The sequence below is a fragment of the Dasypus novemcinctus genome, chromosome 3 (genome assembly GCF_030445035.2).
Source record: "Dasypus novemcinctus isolate mDasNov1 chromosome 3, mDasNov1.1.hap2, whole genome shotgun sequence".
NCBI lineage: Eukaryota > Metazoa > Chordata > Mammalia > Cingulata > Dasypodidae > Dasypus > Dasypus novemcinctus.
In genome coordinates this window covers 47,462,284-47,478,850 of record NC_080675.1, presented here as the reverse complement: position 1 = coordinate 47,478,850, position 16,567 = coordinate 47,462,284, and the positions used below count along the sequence as shown (strand labels likewise).

Here is a 16,567-nt window from a genome sequence, read left to right as displayed (position 1 = left end):
GTAAAGGAAATACCCAGGGATCTGCTGACATAGAAGGGATCTGGGAACATCAGAGACTGGGATTGGGAGGAGACCACAGTCATGAATTTTGTTTGACAATCTTCCTGATATGAACAAGGAAAGACTTGAGATTACGGTCCTGTATAGAGACCACATACAATTCACCGTTAGGGCCCAAGAACCCAGGAGCCAGGGAGGGAAGGGAATTGAAGAACAAAAGAGCTCAGGAAAGACCAAGGAACTGGAATTCCTGTCATTGAAATTTCTAAATTTTGCTGGATGGCAAGGAAATTTCAGATGACTTTCTCCAAGTAAAAAACTATTATCTACAAGTAGTGATTACTTTTCTCAACAGAATATAGGAGGTTGGCATCTCCAATAGCCCTCGGATAAAACAGTTTTCTCAGTTGTTGAGTTATGAAATGATAAGTGGTACTTCTCAGACAGCCAGCAGAGATTGACTGAAATCCTGGCACAACTAAAATCATGAATCCTTCTGTTTACTGCCTTCCTCTTCCCCCTTTCACACACAAATACACACAAACACTGCACACGTACACATACAGCACTAAATCTCTGCCTAGGTCTACAACTGGCTATATATTGAGTTCTGGAAACACTGGTGGTTTGTTTTTATGTTTGCTTCCTTTGGTGTTATTGTAGAAAATAAATGGTGCTAAGATTACTAACAGCACAATGTCCACATTTGGTTGATATTTTTGGCATGTGTGGCTAATGAATTTTGGAAGTGTGGGAAATTAATACTTCATTGGTTCTAATAGTTTTCTATCATCTTTTTGGGTCATTGTAGAAGAAGTATGCCATGAAACTATCAAACCCAAGGACTAAGAAGGAAATGAAAAGGCCTCTCCCTAGAACACTCTGGTCTTAGAAGCTGGAATTGTTCACAACATAAAAGAAAAATGTAAACCAACAGGGAAGAAGACATCTAAAATTATCATAGTATATGAACAGAAAACTATCGCTGGGGGGTTGAAAGAATATATCAGAAACTCAGGGAAGATAGTATTACCTTTAAAAGCCTATATTCATCTTGAACGCAAGTTAGAAGCTGCAGAAAAAGGAAAGAAGAGTGGAGAAAGAAATTCATATCTAGCAAGTTTTATTGGCCTTACATGAGGCAGAGAAGGAAAGGGACCAACTCTGAACAAAGGAAGTTTTAAGAACACAGCTGAATCTATGAGAAAATTTCCAATGTACCAAACATTTGGATAGTAGTGATAGAAAAGTGGTAGGAAAAAGAGTCGTTGGTGCTTCTACTGACTAGCTTCATAGAACTTGTGTCAACAAGCCTAGTGAGAAACATAGGATTGAGAAAATCCAACTAACGGAGCTACTACAGTCCCCAAATAAGACAATATAGGTCAGTTTACCAGGGGGTTCACAAAGTAGGAATTTGCCTGGCATGTATCTCTACAGAGGCCTACATGGAGTGACTTCAAGGACAGAAGATCCTAATCATGACTATTAGGACCTCTTTGATTTCATTCATTCACACAACAAATAGGTTGATCATTGAACTGCTAAAAATTATTCACACTCCTGGGAATATAGCAGCAAAAAAAGACAGGCTAAGTCCCTGCCTTTATGAAGTTTACATTCTAAAGGGGGAGAAAAACAGAGTAAACAAGGTTTCAGATCTTGGTAGTCACTGTGAAGAAAAACGTTAAAGGTCAGAAAATAAGTGTGACTGGCCCTGGGGTGTTTGGTTTTAGCTTTATTTATTTTTATTTATTTTTCTGTAAGGTAGCACTGGGAGGAGTTTCTGAAGAGATGATTTGAGTAGATACCTGAACTGATTCAGGATATAAGTCATGGGAGGAGTGTTATAAGCAGTGGGAAAAGGAAGTATGAAGACCTAAGACAACACTAAGTTCAACATGCTCAGGGACAGCAAGACGACTAGCATGGATGGAGGAGAGCGAGCAATGAATGGAAGGACCAGCAGAAAATGAGGTGGTTGAGGCAAGCAAGGGCCAGATCAGTAAGGACTTGAAAGATGGGGCAGGGAATTCAGACTTTATTTTATGTGAGATGAAAACCACTGGAGCAATAAAAAGGAACAAACTATTGAGACATACAACTTGGGTGGCTTTCAAGGGCGCTATACTTAGTGAAAAAAAGCTAATCTCAAAGGTCACATTTGGTATGATTCCATTTATTTGGCATTCTCAAAATCACAAAATTATTGAGATGGGAAATAAATTAGTGGCTGGGGGTAGGGATGGGATGGAGTCACTAATAAGGTGTATCATGAGGGAAATCTTTGTGGTTTCGGAACAGTTCTGTATGCTGCACACACTTAGTACCACTGTCAATTTTGATATTGTACTACAGTTAAGTAAAATGTAACCACTGAAGGAAATTTAGCATATTGCCAATGAAATCTATGGGATGTGCCAGATACATCCTGTCTCGATGCTATCCTGATGTCTTCATGAGATCTCTGCCAGGTGCAACGCTGTGAATATAATTAAATCACAGAGTTCCCCACAGAATTTTTTTTATCACTGCATCCACTCCAGTTTTCTGGTATTAATATATTCTAAAAAGTAAATTGTATTAATTCACATTTTCATTTTTTATGACTGAGTAAAAATTAAACAAATGCAAATGCTAAAAGTAAAATAATTTCTGAAGATAAAGTAAGTTCAAAAAGTAGCACTGGGAGGTCATTGCAGAGGTGACACTTATACACATCTCAGCAGGATCTCATTGGCTGCCTCAGTAAACAGTGCTTTAAATAGCAGGACTCCTGAGGGCTCTAGAAACATCTAGACATAGGCAGGGCAGACAAGCTCAGGAATTCGGCACCCTGTCAGTGGGCCTTACTTTCAAATTTATACCCCCCAATGCAACAGAGTTAGACTCATTTATAATTTATAGTTTCCATACACATGGCTTTTCTGCCTCTATTATTTGAACCTATAATTTAGCACCATACTTTGTTAAATATTAATATAATAATATATGTCCCAGAGACTTAAATCTTTGGTCTGTTCTATGCCAGGTGAACCCTAAATCTCAGCAGAGTTGTAGCCAACAACTACTCTCAAGTTTATCGGACTCACCCAGGACAATTAACAAAAGGATGATAATGGACAACACCCATCCCAAAAAACAGGAAGTATGTACAACTGCAAGCAAGACAGTTCCATCCATCTGCCCCATGAGATCTAAGCCTCCCCTCAATCAGAAACAGAGTGGGCATCACTATCCCAAAATCCTCAAGATTGGAGAAAGAAAATGGACTAAAGTAGACTTATTATTATTCTATTATTCTGTTATAGACTTATTATTCTAGTAGTGAAAGAACTTGTGTCATTGATACAAAGGCAGTGACTTACAGAGGTTCTAAGGGGAGGGAGAGGAAAGAATAGGTACAACATGGGGGCATTTTGGGGACATTGGAATTGTCCTGCATGACATCACAATGTTGGATTCAGGCCATTATACATATTGTTGAAACCTATAAAATTTTGCAGGGCACAGTGTAAGCTGTAAGGTAAACTATAGTCCATGGTTTGTAGCAATGCTTCAATATACGTTCATCAGTTGTAACAAATGTACCACACTAATGAAAGATGTTGTTAACGTGGGAAAGTACAAGAAGGAAGAGGGTGTGATATATGGGAATTGCCTATATTTTTTATGTAATATAGGGATTGTCTAAAGCGTCTTTAAAAATAAGAAAAAAATTTAAAAAGTAGATTAAAAATTCAACTATGCTCAAAGTAAGGCAAAAAACACCAAAATCTATTTTTATGCATAATCATTTTATTTTATATGTATATCATAGCACCGTATACTAGAGATTACATATGACAAAACATTATCTTCTGGATTTATAAATCATCTCTTTGCCAAGTACATTTTAGCACTTTCGTGTGTAGGTATCACTTTAATTAACCATGAGCATCTCTGTGAATGTAAGAACACTTTTCTCCTCAATGCCTCTGAAACAAACACTCAGAATTCTCCCTTCCCCTCTAACTGTAATCTCTAACCAGCAATCAGAGTCTGTATGTTCTTGTTTCTGTCCCTGTACAAAGGAGAGTTGGAGAGACAGGAGGGAAACAGCTGCTAACATTGGTGCTTCAAGCTTGCAGACATTCTGAAGCCTGAAAATTACCTACCTAAACTTAGATATTGACCCTTCATGGGCGAGCCGAATCCCTGGAGGACTCCTAACAACTTTCCAATTCACACCTTTAGGACCTGGCAGCTTTGTACTCATGTCAAATCTAAACTGCTGCAATGTGGAATCTCAAAAAGGAAGGTTTAGATCAAAAACCAATGCTACTAACACCAATCACACCTACTTCCTCCAGTTTCAGAATGAGGCTGGGATAGATCATCTAAGTCATCTTGAAGATATGGATGGTGGTGAAATCTTCCTCAAGACCTTCTTTCAGAACAGCTTCTTTGTAGCCCCTAAAAGTTTTGGTCTTCTGACATCATCTGGTCTCAGTCTGAGTGTAGGGTATGCAGTCTTTGGCCCACTCTACAAGGCATTCTGTTCCTAACAACACCGTCAAGACACTTAGTATTCAGGTATGCATGCTAAATCCTAGACTCTCTTGTGCTTGCTAAATGGATGCATATTTACTAATCTGTTCATTCTTTCAGACAGGTGTTATGTATATTCAGCCTATAGTGTTTAAAATAGAAGTTAGATTTATAAACTTTTTATTGGCCTTAATTGTAAAAACCTACATAAAACTATATCCTGAGATAAACTTTAGTTTGGGATTCAATTATTAACTAAGACATTTTCTAAACCATGTGTTGCACATCAGATTCTGTCTACTTCTTTTGGAATTTAACATATTGCCAACAAAACCTATGGAATGTGCCAGATACCACCTGTCTAGAAGCTGGTCCTGTTCCCTTGAGAGATCTCCACCAGATACAAAGCTGTGAACAGAATCAAACTACAGAGCCCCATTCTGATTTTTAAATCACTCTATCCACATTGGTTTTCTTGTGTTAACACATTCTAAATAAGCAAAATACATTAATTCATATTTTCATTTTTTAAGGCTAAATAAAAATTAAACTAATGCAAGTGATATGAATTTAAAGCCTTCCAGAAAACAAGATAGTTTCATTTTAAACAGAAAATTCATCAGAGGTTAGAGCTAGGAAAAGTACCAACCACCACCACCACAACAATAATAATATCTGAGATACTTACAACCAACCATCATCATGGCCACCGAAAACATCTTCTCCACATCCGTGGTAGGAGCTATGTTTCCAAATCCTATGGTTGTAAGGCTTGTCATGGTAAAGTAAAGGGAGGACACATATAGTGAATCCTTGCTGGGTCCTCCTTCCCATATCCCTGCACTGGTATTGTATCGATACGGAGTCCCGATGCTCAGGGCCAGCTGGTAGAGCCAACTGTCTATTTGGATGGTGTTCGTAACTTCGTCGATGACCTCATAGTCTCCAATGCTGTACCATATGCAGGCCAGCCAGTGGGCAACAAGTCCAAAGACACATACCAGAAGCACCAGGACTGCTGCTCCATACTCTAGGTAGTGGTCCAGCTTCCTAGCAACACGACCCAGTCGTAAGAGGCGCACCACTTTCAAAGAACTGAAGAGACTGCTGATTCCCTAAATAAAAGAAAAGAAATGATGTGACACTTTCAGAAAAGAAGTGAAGCAATCCAATGGCTCATCTTCATGAACTTGATCACCCATTTACATACAAATAACATACATTTAACATGACTCTGACAGTAAGGAAATAAAAAAGGCAGAATGACAAAGAAAGTTTTTAAAGAATGCATATTCTTTCCCAACCAGAAATAAGATATGTGTGAATTAAAGATAAAACAATGTCTTATTAGCTGAGGGAGACCCAATTTATTTTCATACGAGGAGTATAAAAATCACAGAGAAAAACTAAATGAACAAGCGGGAAATTTTGTTAAAGTACAGTACATACTGAAATAGAAACTGGGGTGATGAATACAAACTTTTTATTTCTTCTTATAAAACTTTTCCTGTACTCTAAAAGGTTAACTTATAGTTCTTATTTTATAATAGCTATAAACAGCAAGACTTCTGTAAAAAGGAGCCCAATCTTACTTGTAAGCAAAAGGGAAATACTAATGTGCACATGGAGAGAATGAGCAAATATCATTGTTGGTCCCAGTACGTCCTGCTACAGTCATGATAAGCAGTAAATTTGTAGAGCAATGATGAAAAGTAAAATGAGCTTCACCTAGATTAGGTATCTAACTTGCTAAATCCTATCATCCTCTAGCAATAGTCATAGAAAAGAATATCCAAAAGGAATAGAAGTGAAAAAATAGTTTGAGAAGCTTAAATATTAAATAAAATATTACCCAAATGAAAATGTAGCTTAGACTTTCTTAAATCAAAGAAGATCCCATGGATACATTTTTGGGAGATTATAATAAGCCACTTTACAAGGTATATTAAATGAAATCCTGAGGTCGATCATAAAATAAAGTATCGATCAGAGAAGCCTCTCATTGGGCATCACCTACAAGTCTCATTTGGGTGAAAGCAGAGGAATCTATAGATTCCATGACTTCCTTACTGATAAATTTTATCTCCCAGAGGTAGATAAAAAAGCCAGCATAACTTGTCTGGGCCTGATCCTGACCAACACAAAGGAACTGGTTGGTGAAGTGGAAAGGATGAGACATTTATAAGAGTCTAATTATAGTATCGTAAAGTTCTTGATAAATAAGGCGAAGAAGGTGAAGAATGCATTTGGCTTGTTATACTAGGTTCTATCTTTTTGTGTATGTTTGAAAAGTTTAAAAGAAAGGGCGATCAAAGAGAAGTACAAGCAAGGAACCCTGTTGCCCCCGAGGAAGTAAAAAAGGAACTGGATCAGTCCTGACTGTTTGCTGTCTCACCCTTGAGCTCCTTGAAGTCTGGCTCTATTTTGATTCCCGCTTCTTAAATTCTGTGGCATATACGCAGTCTTAAAATACATTGTCATTTCACTCGAACACTTGTGAAAAAAACAACAAAAAGATATTAGACCTCAGGCAGTTAAAAAGGGTAGAATTAATAAAGTTCAGAAGAAGTAAAATTGGCATAATTCAGTGACATGTTGCTGAAAGGTAAGAAGATGCGATAGAATTTGGAAGCTCTCAAAATGGAACTGTGTAACCATGAACAATGAAAAACGAATATCTTTTAGCACTTCTCTATGCCAGCCTCTGGGTTGGGCCCTGGAGATATTAATATGCCTTACTTCTGCTCTAAAGAATACCATAATGCAAATGCATGAAAAACTCAAACATAAATTTAAAAATAAAAACAGTGTTGTACGTTTCTCTGTAGTTAGGTCAAATTGTTAAAGGAACTGTGGGACTTTTAAGTACTGCAATGAATGTCATTTCTCCTTAAACTGTTCTCCTAAATACAATTAAAAACAGACAATAAAATAGCTACAATCCCAAACTAGAACATGAAGAATTGGAGCCTACTAGCATTAAGTCCCCGTAGTGGAAGGACAAACTTCCCAGATCTCTAGCATAGGCAGATTGCTCCAAAAGGAGGTGGCCCACCCTGAGGAATATCCATTCCGTACTCTGCTATTCACAAACCACATTTTCAGTGTTAAACACTAATTAAGCAAAAACAAAACTTTCTAAGCACTGTAGATTCTCCTTACCATGGGTTCTATGACACCACTCTCTTCTAGTTTTTCACCATCTCCCCAGCTGATATCTCTTTCAAAATACTTTTCTAAGGTTGTCCCTTCTCTGTGCTTCCATCATGAGTTAGGTGTCTCACTGTGCTTCCATCATGAGTTAGGTGTCTCACTGTGACAGCCTTCAGCTCTCTGCTGGCTGAAGACAGCCACAGTGAATCACACACATCCATGATTCTATCATCTTCTCTACATGGCTGATTCAAGGTTCATAGGTTAGCACAAAACTCTCTCCTGAGTTCTCAACACCAAAACCAAATGCCCACTGTACGTTTCCATGTGGATGTCCCATACCTGACCAAGAGCTAATGGTCCCAGAAGGAGTCCTCTTCTTCCAGATCAGCTCTCAATCTCATCCTCTAGTGAATGGCATTGTTGTCCACCCAGTCACCCATACCAGGGCCTGAGCCTCAACACCTCCTTTTTCCTGCCACATCCTGCTCATTACCAAATCCTAAGGATTTCACCACCCAAGATTCTTGAGTAAGTCTTTAAAATATATCTATTAATAAATTGCTAAAAAATTTCCCTTCTTTTCTATTCCCATGGCCATGCCTGATTAAGTTCTCATTTTTTTCTCTCACCTGTGATATAAGGAATAGTCTCTCCTTAGCAACCCCACCTTCATTCTCACTCCCTCTAAATCACAGATCACCTTATGTAGTCTACCAGGCTGGTCTTTTAAAATGCATTTAGTGCATTTAAATGCATTAGATAGATTTTCTATGTAATCATCTCACTCTCTTATCTAAAACTCATTTAAGGTTTAATCAATACCCACAGGATTGTAGGTACTATTATGACAGGCAAAGCCTTTGAGGACCCGGTGCCTGCCTAATAGGCCAGCACCTTTCCCACCAATTCTTCTGCATGTTCTCTCTGTTTCTGCCATGCTGAGCTATTAGCAGTTCCAAGAAGGCCCATGCTGTTTCATGCCCCATTATAAGTGGCTCTCTCTGCTTAAATGGTCCTCCCTCCCACTCTCTTGGTGCCTAGAGTCTTAGTTACGGTTTATGATAAGGGTTTTTGCGTCCATGTACATTTATTTGACATATCCCAGCCTCCCCATCATTGTTGCCATATCCTAAGCCTCTTCCTCACTCTGAGTGTTGGTTTCCTTCCTTCATACTATCATATATTCTTTGCACATCTTTATTAAAGCATATCACTATCATACTATATTACAAGTATCTATTTGCATGCATGACTTCCCAGGAAAATCTAAACTCCTTGAGGAGTATATCTAGTGTCATTTACAAAGCTGAGCATGTGGTAATATAGTAAGTAATCAATGAGTGACTGAATAAACTTTTGCAACACAGGCAAATGTTGGAGGAAAACCTGGGGTTTTAGTTAATAATAAACTCAGTATGATCTGACAGAGTAATGTAGACCAATAAAAGTCAATGTAAATTTGGGTTGCATTAATATAGTTATGGCACCAGTGTGAAGGAGAAACTGTTCTTATTCTCTCCACTGGCCAGGCCACACCTGTAGGAGATATATAGAGTCCATTCTGAAGAGGACTGCAAGAACAACTCAAAAATATACCCTGTAAGTGAAAAAGCAGCCAACTTGATGGGAGAAAATATTTGACAATCACATATCCAATAAGGGTTTAATATCCATGATATACAAAGAGATCATACACCTCAACAATAAAAAGACAAACTAGCCAATTAAAAAATGAGTAAAAGACTTGGAAAGACAATTGTCCAAAGAAGAAACACAAATGGTGAAGAAACATGTGAAAAAATGTTCAACATCACTAGCAATTAGGGAAATGCAAATCAAAACTACAATGAGATACCATTTTACACCTATTAGACTGGACACTATTAAAAAGTCAGAAAACTGTAAATGATGGAGTGGATGTGGAGAGATAGGAATGCTTATTCACTATTGGTGGAAATATAGAATGGTGCAGCTCCTGTGAAGGACTGTTTGGCAGTTCCTAAGAAAGTTTAATACAGACTTGCCATGGAACCCTGCAATACCATTTCTAAGGAATATACCCAGAAGAACTGAGAGCACAGACATGAACAGACATCTCCACACCAATGTTCATAGTGGCATTATTCACAATTGCCAAATGTTGGATACAACCAGGTGTCCAATAACTGATGAATGGATAAACAAATTGTCGTGTATACCCACAATGAAATATTATGCATCAGTAAGAAGAAATGAAGTCATGAAGCATATGAAAAATGGATGAACCTGGAAAATGTTATGTTGGGTGAAACAAGCCAGAAACAAAAGGACAAATACAATGTGATTGCACTATTATGAACAAAATATATTGTATAAACTCATGGAGTTAATAATTAGAATATAGGTCACCAGAAAATAGAAGGGGGTAGTGAATGGAAAGCTGAGGGTTAATCTGTGCAGAATTGGTTAAAAAGTTGTTTGTAATCTTTGGAAATGAATAGAAATGGCAAAAGCATATCATGGTGTTTGTAACTAGCAGTACTATTGATAATGGGTATGACAGTGGTTGAAAGAGAAAGTCTAGATCCACCTAGAAGACTCCAGCCACCGTCCTCGCCCCTCCTCCTCTTTCCCTTCGCCACACCACGAACGTAATAGCTCTTCAAGTCTGCAATAAAAAATGGCCTCCAATAAAACTACATTGCAAAAAATGGGAAAGAAGCAGAATGGAAAGAGTAAAAAAGTTGAAGAGGCAGAGCCTGAAGAATTTGTGGTGGAGAAAGTACTGGATCGACGTGTAGTGAACGGGAAAGTGGAATATTTCCTAAAGTGGAAGGGATTTACCAATGCTGGCAATACTTGGGAGCCTGAAGAAAATTTAGATTGCCCAGAGTTAATTGAAGCATTTCTTAATTCTCAAAAAGCTGGTAAAGAAAAAGATGGTACAAAAAGAAAATCTTTATCTGACAGTGAATCTGATGACAGCAAATCAAAGAAGAAAAGAGATGCTGCTGACAAACAAAGAGGCTTTGCTAGAGGTCTTGATCCTGAACGCATAATTGGTGCCACAGACAGCAGTGGAGAGCTCATGTTTCTTATGAAATGGAAAGATCCAGATGAGGCAGACTTGGTGCTGGCAAAAGAGGCAAACATGAAGTGTCCTCAGATTGTAATTGCTTTTTATGAAGAGAGACTAACTTGGCATTCTTGTCCAGAAGATGAAGCTCAATAATTGTCTGCATTGTTGCTTTTTATATATATTTATATATATATAAAATCTAGGTCTTGGTTTTTTTATTTATTAGTGTGAAGAATAACTACATTCTAATGGAAATCAAGTTTGATATGTTTGTTTTGAAGTAGAAGTATTGGGGGAGTTAGGGTTTTTGGGGGGCTTTGGTTTTTGTTGTGTGGTTTTTTGGGTTTTTTTGCATCAGTGTCACTGGTTATTTTGCACAAATGAAAGCTTTCTGTAGTTGCTTCATGTATCAGAAAAGAACATTTGCTACCATGGTATGTTATTTCCTCAGCATTAGAGAACAGCTTTTATAAATGTGGGGAAAACTTTCCAGTCATTACTGAATTAGAACTTGTGTTTAACCCATATATGCCCAAGGACCATTTTGGAGATTTTTTGTTTATTTGTGTGTGTGTATATAAATACATATGTAATTTTTATTTTTGTATTTTTTTTTAACATTCACCAAAAAACCATTCAAAATAAAATGGGCATTTCACAACCATAAAAAAAAAAAAAAAGAGAAAGTCTAAGGTCCTGTATATTAGTAAAAGGAAAACTAAAAACTGTAACATGGGAATGTAAAAGATAGTAAAACCTCATGTAAAACACGAATATGGGGGATATTACATAAATAAGATAGGTTTTGCAAAATATAAATACAAATATACTAGAGAGAAGGAAAAAGAATAGCAGCTATGTACAGCAGGCAAAGCATAAAAAGATTGAGAAGTGATGAGTTTTGTTTGTTTGTTTGTTGTTTATTATTATTATGGGAATAAGGAAAGTGCTCTGGGGTTGACTGGGGTAATGAATGCACAAATATGTGACTACGCCAAATACCATTGATTATACTCTTTGGATGGATTTATGCTTTATTAATATGTAACAACAAAATTGATTTGTTAGGAAAAAAATTAAATGGGGAAAAAGCAAAATACATACATATATATATCTGTATGTATATATATATACATATATATATACGTGTGTGTGTGTGTGTGTATTCCTATTAGGAAATGCTGAAGGAATGGATAATAGAAGACTGGGGCAGGACTTTACTGCTGTCTTCAAAAACACAGTGCATGTATGAGGGTTGACCTCATTCTGTATATTTTTAATGTGGGTAACCTAATACAAGGGTTGAATCTACAGGGATAAAAGACATGCAACAAAGATTTTGATAAGGCTGTGCCATACATCTCCATCAAGTAAACCAACCAGAAAACCAGGTCATTAATTGCTCCCTGGAAAAGACAGCCAACGTAATAATACTGAGCACTTTCTACATGCCAGGTAATGTTCTAAGTGCTCTCCATGTATTAACTAATTTAATTTACAAAACAGTCCTCTGAGGTAATTTTCAAAACAATCCTATAAGGTAGGTGTCATCATTCAAAATGCAGCTCAGAGATTTTAAGTACTTTAACCAAGGTCACACAGCTAGTAAGAGGAGGAGCCGAGATTTAAATACAGGCAGTCTGATTCAAAATCCCTTGTTTACAACCACTTCCCTACCTGACCTCACTCTGAAGTTCACCATATCAAGACCATAATGTTCTATTTAAGTAAGCACTTTAGTAGCTGCAATATTTCTTTAAATATGGACTTTCTCCATATGACTGAAGGAGATTAAATGCTTATCACACAGGGAGAGTCATTCTTTCAAAATGGAAATCTGGTTAATTAAAAATTTTCTGTTATCTTCTAGATTGATGAGTTTTCCACACTCCTGGTTATTTGTCTTGCTATGATTCTCCTAAAGTGAAATTATTAAAAATCCATTTTAAGAAGATGAATATTCATCCCATATTTTTAAGTTTTTCAGTTATGAAAAGATGCAGTAAGATCTTTACTTCTGAAAGGAAATGATATTTCTGTTTTTGTTATTGAGGATACAGATATATAGCTAATCTTTAAAAAAATGAGATAAGATATAGGCAAAAACACAGAAATTATACTACCATTTATGACCCATCAATATCTAAGCATTATTCTTGGAAATTGACTAAATAACACTAAAAATCAACCTGAAAAAGCAAATGGGCAAAAATATCAAAGTAGTTTGAAAGAGAAAAGCAACAAAGGGAATTAATTTTACCATATAACCAAAATATGTCATTAAAAAATTATAATTAAAAGTTTGGTGTTAGCACACAAAACAGAAAGTCCTGAGATAGACTTGATTACACATAAGGATTCTGTATATAGTAAAATAACAACACAAAACTGTAATAAGATGAAACCTCCCTAATCAGCATTTAGTACTCTTCAGCCTGCTACCACCCACCTTTGACAGCCCACCCCACCTTAAAAATATCTCCATTGGCTTCTGTGATAATAGAAATCCAGAACTAAGTTTGCCTCTACACAGCTGCTCTCCCGACTTCATTTTTCCACTCCAGATTCCTAGTCTCTAGCTGATTCCTAAGATTCCATCTTCAGAGATCTACTTCCTGGATATACTCTTCTTTTCTGGATTTTCCTCATTCCCATAGCTTCACCTATTGAATAGCTCCCACGTGTACCACTGCCTTTTAATGTGCCTGCTTGACATCCTCACTTCACTTGGACATCCCTCTGAGTATGAACAGTGAGTTCATACTCTTTCATATCCAAAAGGAACTCTTTAGTTAGTACCCAATTGGACTCCAGGTTGTCAAGTCTAGCCACACCCTCTCCCACCCATTGCATCTTTTCCTTTTCCACACATCTTGCCAACTACTGGCTTTAAGTACTTATTTGCTCATATCTCTGTGGTAGTAGCCATAAAAATAATAATAATAACAGTAACAAATACTTACATTTGTCTAGAGCAGAAATTATAAATGCATGATACATGATAACTGATCCTAATCCTTCTTTCATGGCATACATTCTTAATGAATATGGCAGTATCTATGGCGAGGCCAGGTGTGAGCTGGGAATCCTCCTCCAGACGTGCCTCAGGAAACCGATACCAAATGATGGGCATAGGTGTGAGAATTGGAATATACCTATCTCTGGTAGAGCATTATAGTTTGTAAGGTGATATCGCATAGACCATTGTTTTTCCCAAATAATTTTAGCTATAAAATTCCTGATAAACATAAAGCCTCATTTTGTAGTCCTTTGTGTGAAACAAATGGAAACGGAGCCATTCTGGAGGCAGTTGAGAGTCTCAAGCCTCGCATCTTCCATACTGTACCCAATCAGAACAGTGGCCCACAACAGGGGTCTGTGGGGACCGTAGGATTCTAGGCTGAAATTCTCTAACAAGGATCAACTCATTTCATTCTCATCACAGCAAGATTCTTGTTTCTACTGTTCAGATAAGAACATTGGAGCTCAAACAGGTTAAATGACTTCCATAGGATTTCAAGGTCCACAATTTCATCTCTGTCTACACTGCTTGACCATTTTCTACTCTCCTTCAGCACAGCAACATTGCTTTGACTAAACTAAACATAACCCAAGTCGAACCTTTGAATTTGGTCATGGTGTTCCCTTCACCTATTATCAAATCAGAAACTGTTATTCAAAACTAATGACACACAAATTAGTAAGGGTTTTATTTAGGGAAATTTGTGAACTATCTCATTCTCCATTGTTTCACATCAAAGAGAATTTAATCAAAACTCAAAACAAAATAACTTTATTTTAAAATGTAATAGAACACCTAAAACTTAAAACAATCCAAACATCTATCTCCAGTACAATGGATAATTAAATCATAGTGGATTCACCCAATGAAATTCTACGCAAAAATGAAAATAAATAGGCTAGACCTATAAATAATAACAAAAATTAATAGAATAAACAATATAGACACAAAAGAGTATATACTAAATGGCTACATTTGTAAAAAGTTAAAAAATAAATAGGTAGAACTACTCTATGCGATTAGAAGTCAGGATAGTGGCTCCCTTTGTGGGGAAGGGCATGAGAGGACTATTCACATTCTGATAATTTCCTCCTTCCTAAATTGACTACTAACTAGTAGGTGTGTTCACTTTGTGAAAATTCACTGAGCAGTATACTTAACATTGATGTACTTTTCTGCATCAAAAAATAGGTTATGTAAAGTCCAGTAGTCACTGTTGTGTTTTAGATTAAAATTTCATCACAGTGTATGAGTCATATTAAGGAATTTTTCTTCATCATATGATTTTTTGGAGAAAAAAGTCAGATTTAACATTGTATCTAAAATAAGAGATTTTCCTTTATTTTATGACTCTTCCTCATAACATTTAGATTGGGCCACAATTGCATTAAATCCCTTGTTGGGTTTAACGTCACCCATATAATACTGAATAATTTTATAAGCTGATCTCAAAAGATGCTCTCCTTTTATTAGTTCACCCACTTTTATAACAAATTTTTGATTCTGTACTTTCTGCCAAACTTATCTGTTCATTCATTTTCTGCTTCATTTCACTCCCCGCTTTCCAATCCTTCTGTGCCCTCCTCTGCACTCCAGTGGCCTTCTGCCTCTATCCCAACCTCTGAGCTCTTAGCACACAAATCCCTGGGGCTCCACTGGTAGAAGAGAATATCAAACACATCAGATGCATAATAGAACACAGCAGGGTTAGTGGAGAACTTTCAGCCATCAGCCTCCTACCTTTCTAGCCAATTTCCTTACTTGACAAACCCCTCTGGTCACAGTAGCATAAAGAATAACATCCCAAAGACATCTCTATATTATTAGCTCATCAAGTTATTTTTGTGGATTCTTATATTAAAGAGATATGGGATACTATCTGCATAAAAATAATATTTTGCAATGATAAAGCCATTTAAAATACGTATTTTTCTCTCATTTGATCATCACTAATGACAGTAGGTAGGTAACTCAGCCAAATATTCCTTCCTCCCTCCTTACCTATCTTCCTTACATTATGAACAAAAAAGGGATGCACAAAAAACTTTCTTGTCCAAGAACTCATGACAATAAATTGGGGGAAGTGAGCAGAAATAAAAAGTGTAATATCCAGTTGCATGGCTTCTCATCTACAACTTGCAATCTCAGCAGAACATGATGTTGTGGTAGATTGTAAAAAATGGCAGTGGTTTTTTCCCTCCCTGAGTCCGTACCTTTTGCAATGTGACTTTGCAACTCTTCTATCAAGAGAAAAGAGTAATTTATATATCCCTTGAATCTGGACTGGCCTGAAGATTCAGAAAGATCTCCCCTAACTATCTCCACCCTCAAATAGGTTAACTTCCCTTATTTTGCAGTATGAATACTGGTCTAAAAAATAATAATAAATGCTGTTAGGGAATGAGGCAGCAGGCAATGCAAGGTGAAGCAGAAAAAGGCCGATGGGCTTTGTGCTCTTAGAAGTTATGAAGATACAGAAAGGAAACTGAGAGAGAAAAAAAAAGAGAAAAAGAAGAGAGTGTAAGGAATTCAATCAGTAGAGCGAAGAGGAAAAGCACAAACACAACACCCAGTCACGTTAATGATGGCACACTCAAGTATAGCTCTACAAACTAGGGAAAAATAGTTAAAAAGCAGAGTTAACAGTCATGTATTCCAACACCATTTTACTGCAAGTGGCACTTTCCAACAATTTTAATGACAATGTGTGAGGTTATGGTTGGTTAGACTATAATACAAAGGTGTTGGGGAAAGCAATGTGGAAGCAAGGCTGTGAGGCATATAAAGAGGGGGGTCAATGA

At 37.0% G+C, this 16,567-nt stretch overlaps 1 protein-coding gene and 1 pseudogene across 1 annotated transcript in view; one reads left to right on the top strand and one right to left on the bottom strand.

The window, feature by feature from the left end:
* Nucleotides 1-16,567, bottom strand: part of KCNH5 (potassium voltage-gated channel subfamily H member 5) — a 276,207-nt gene that overhangs the window by 186,774 nt on the left and 72,866 nt on the right. Inside the window, exon 7 of the mRNA XM_058293308.2 lies at nt 5,219-5,645. Coding sequence (XP_058149291.1) covers nt 5,219-5,645 — 427 coding nt within the window. The remainder of the gene's footprint in view (nt 1-5,218; nt 5,646-16,567) is intronic.
* On the top strand, nt 10,266-11,343 carry LOC101427098 (chromobox protein homolog 3 pseudogene; annotated as a pseudogene).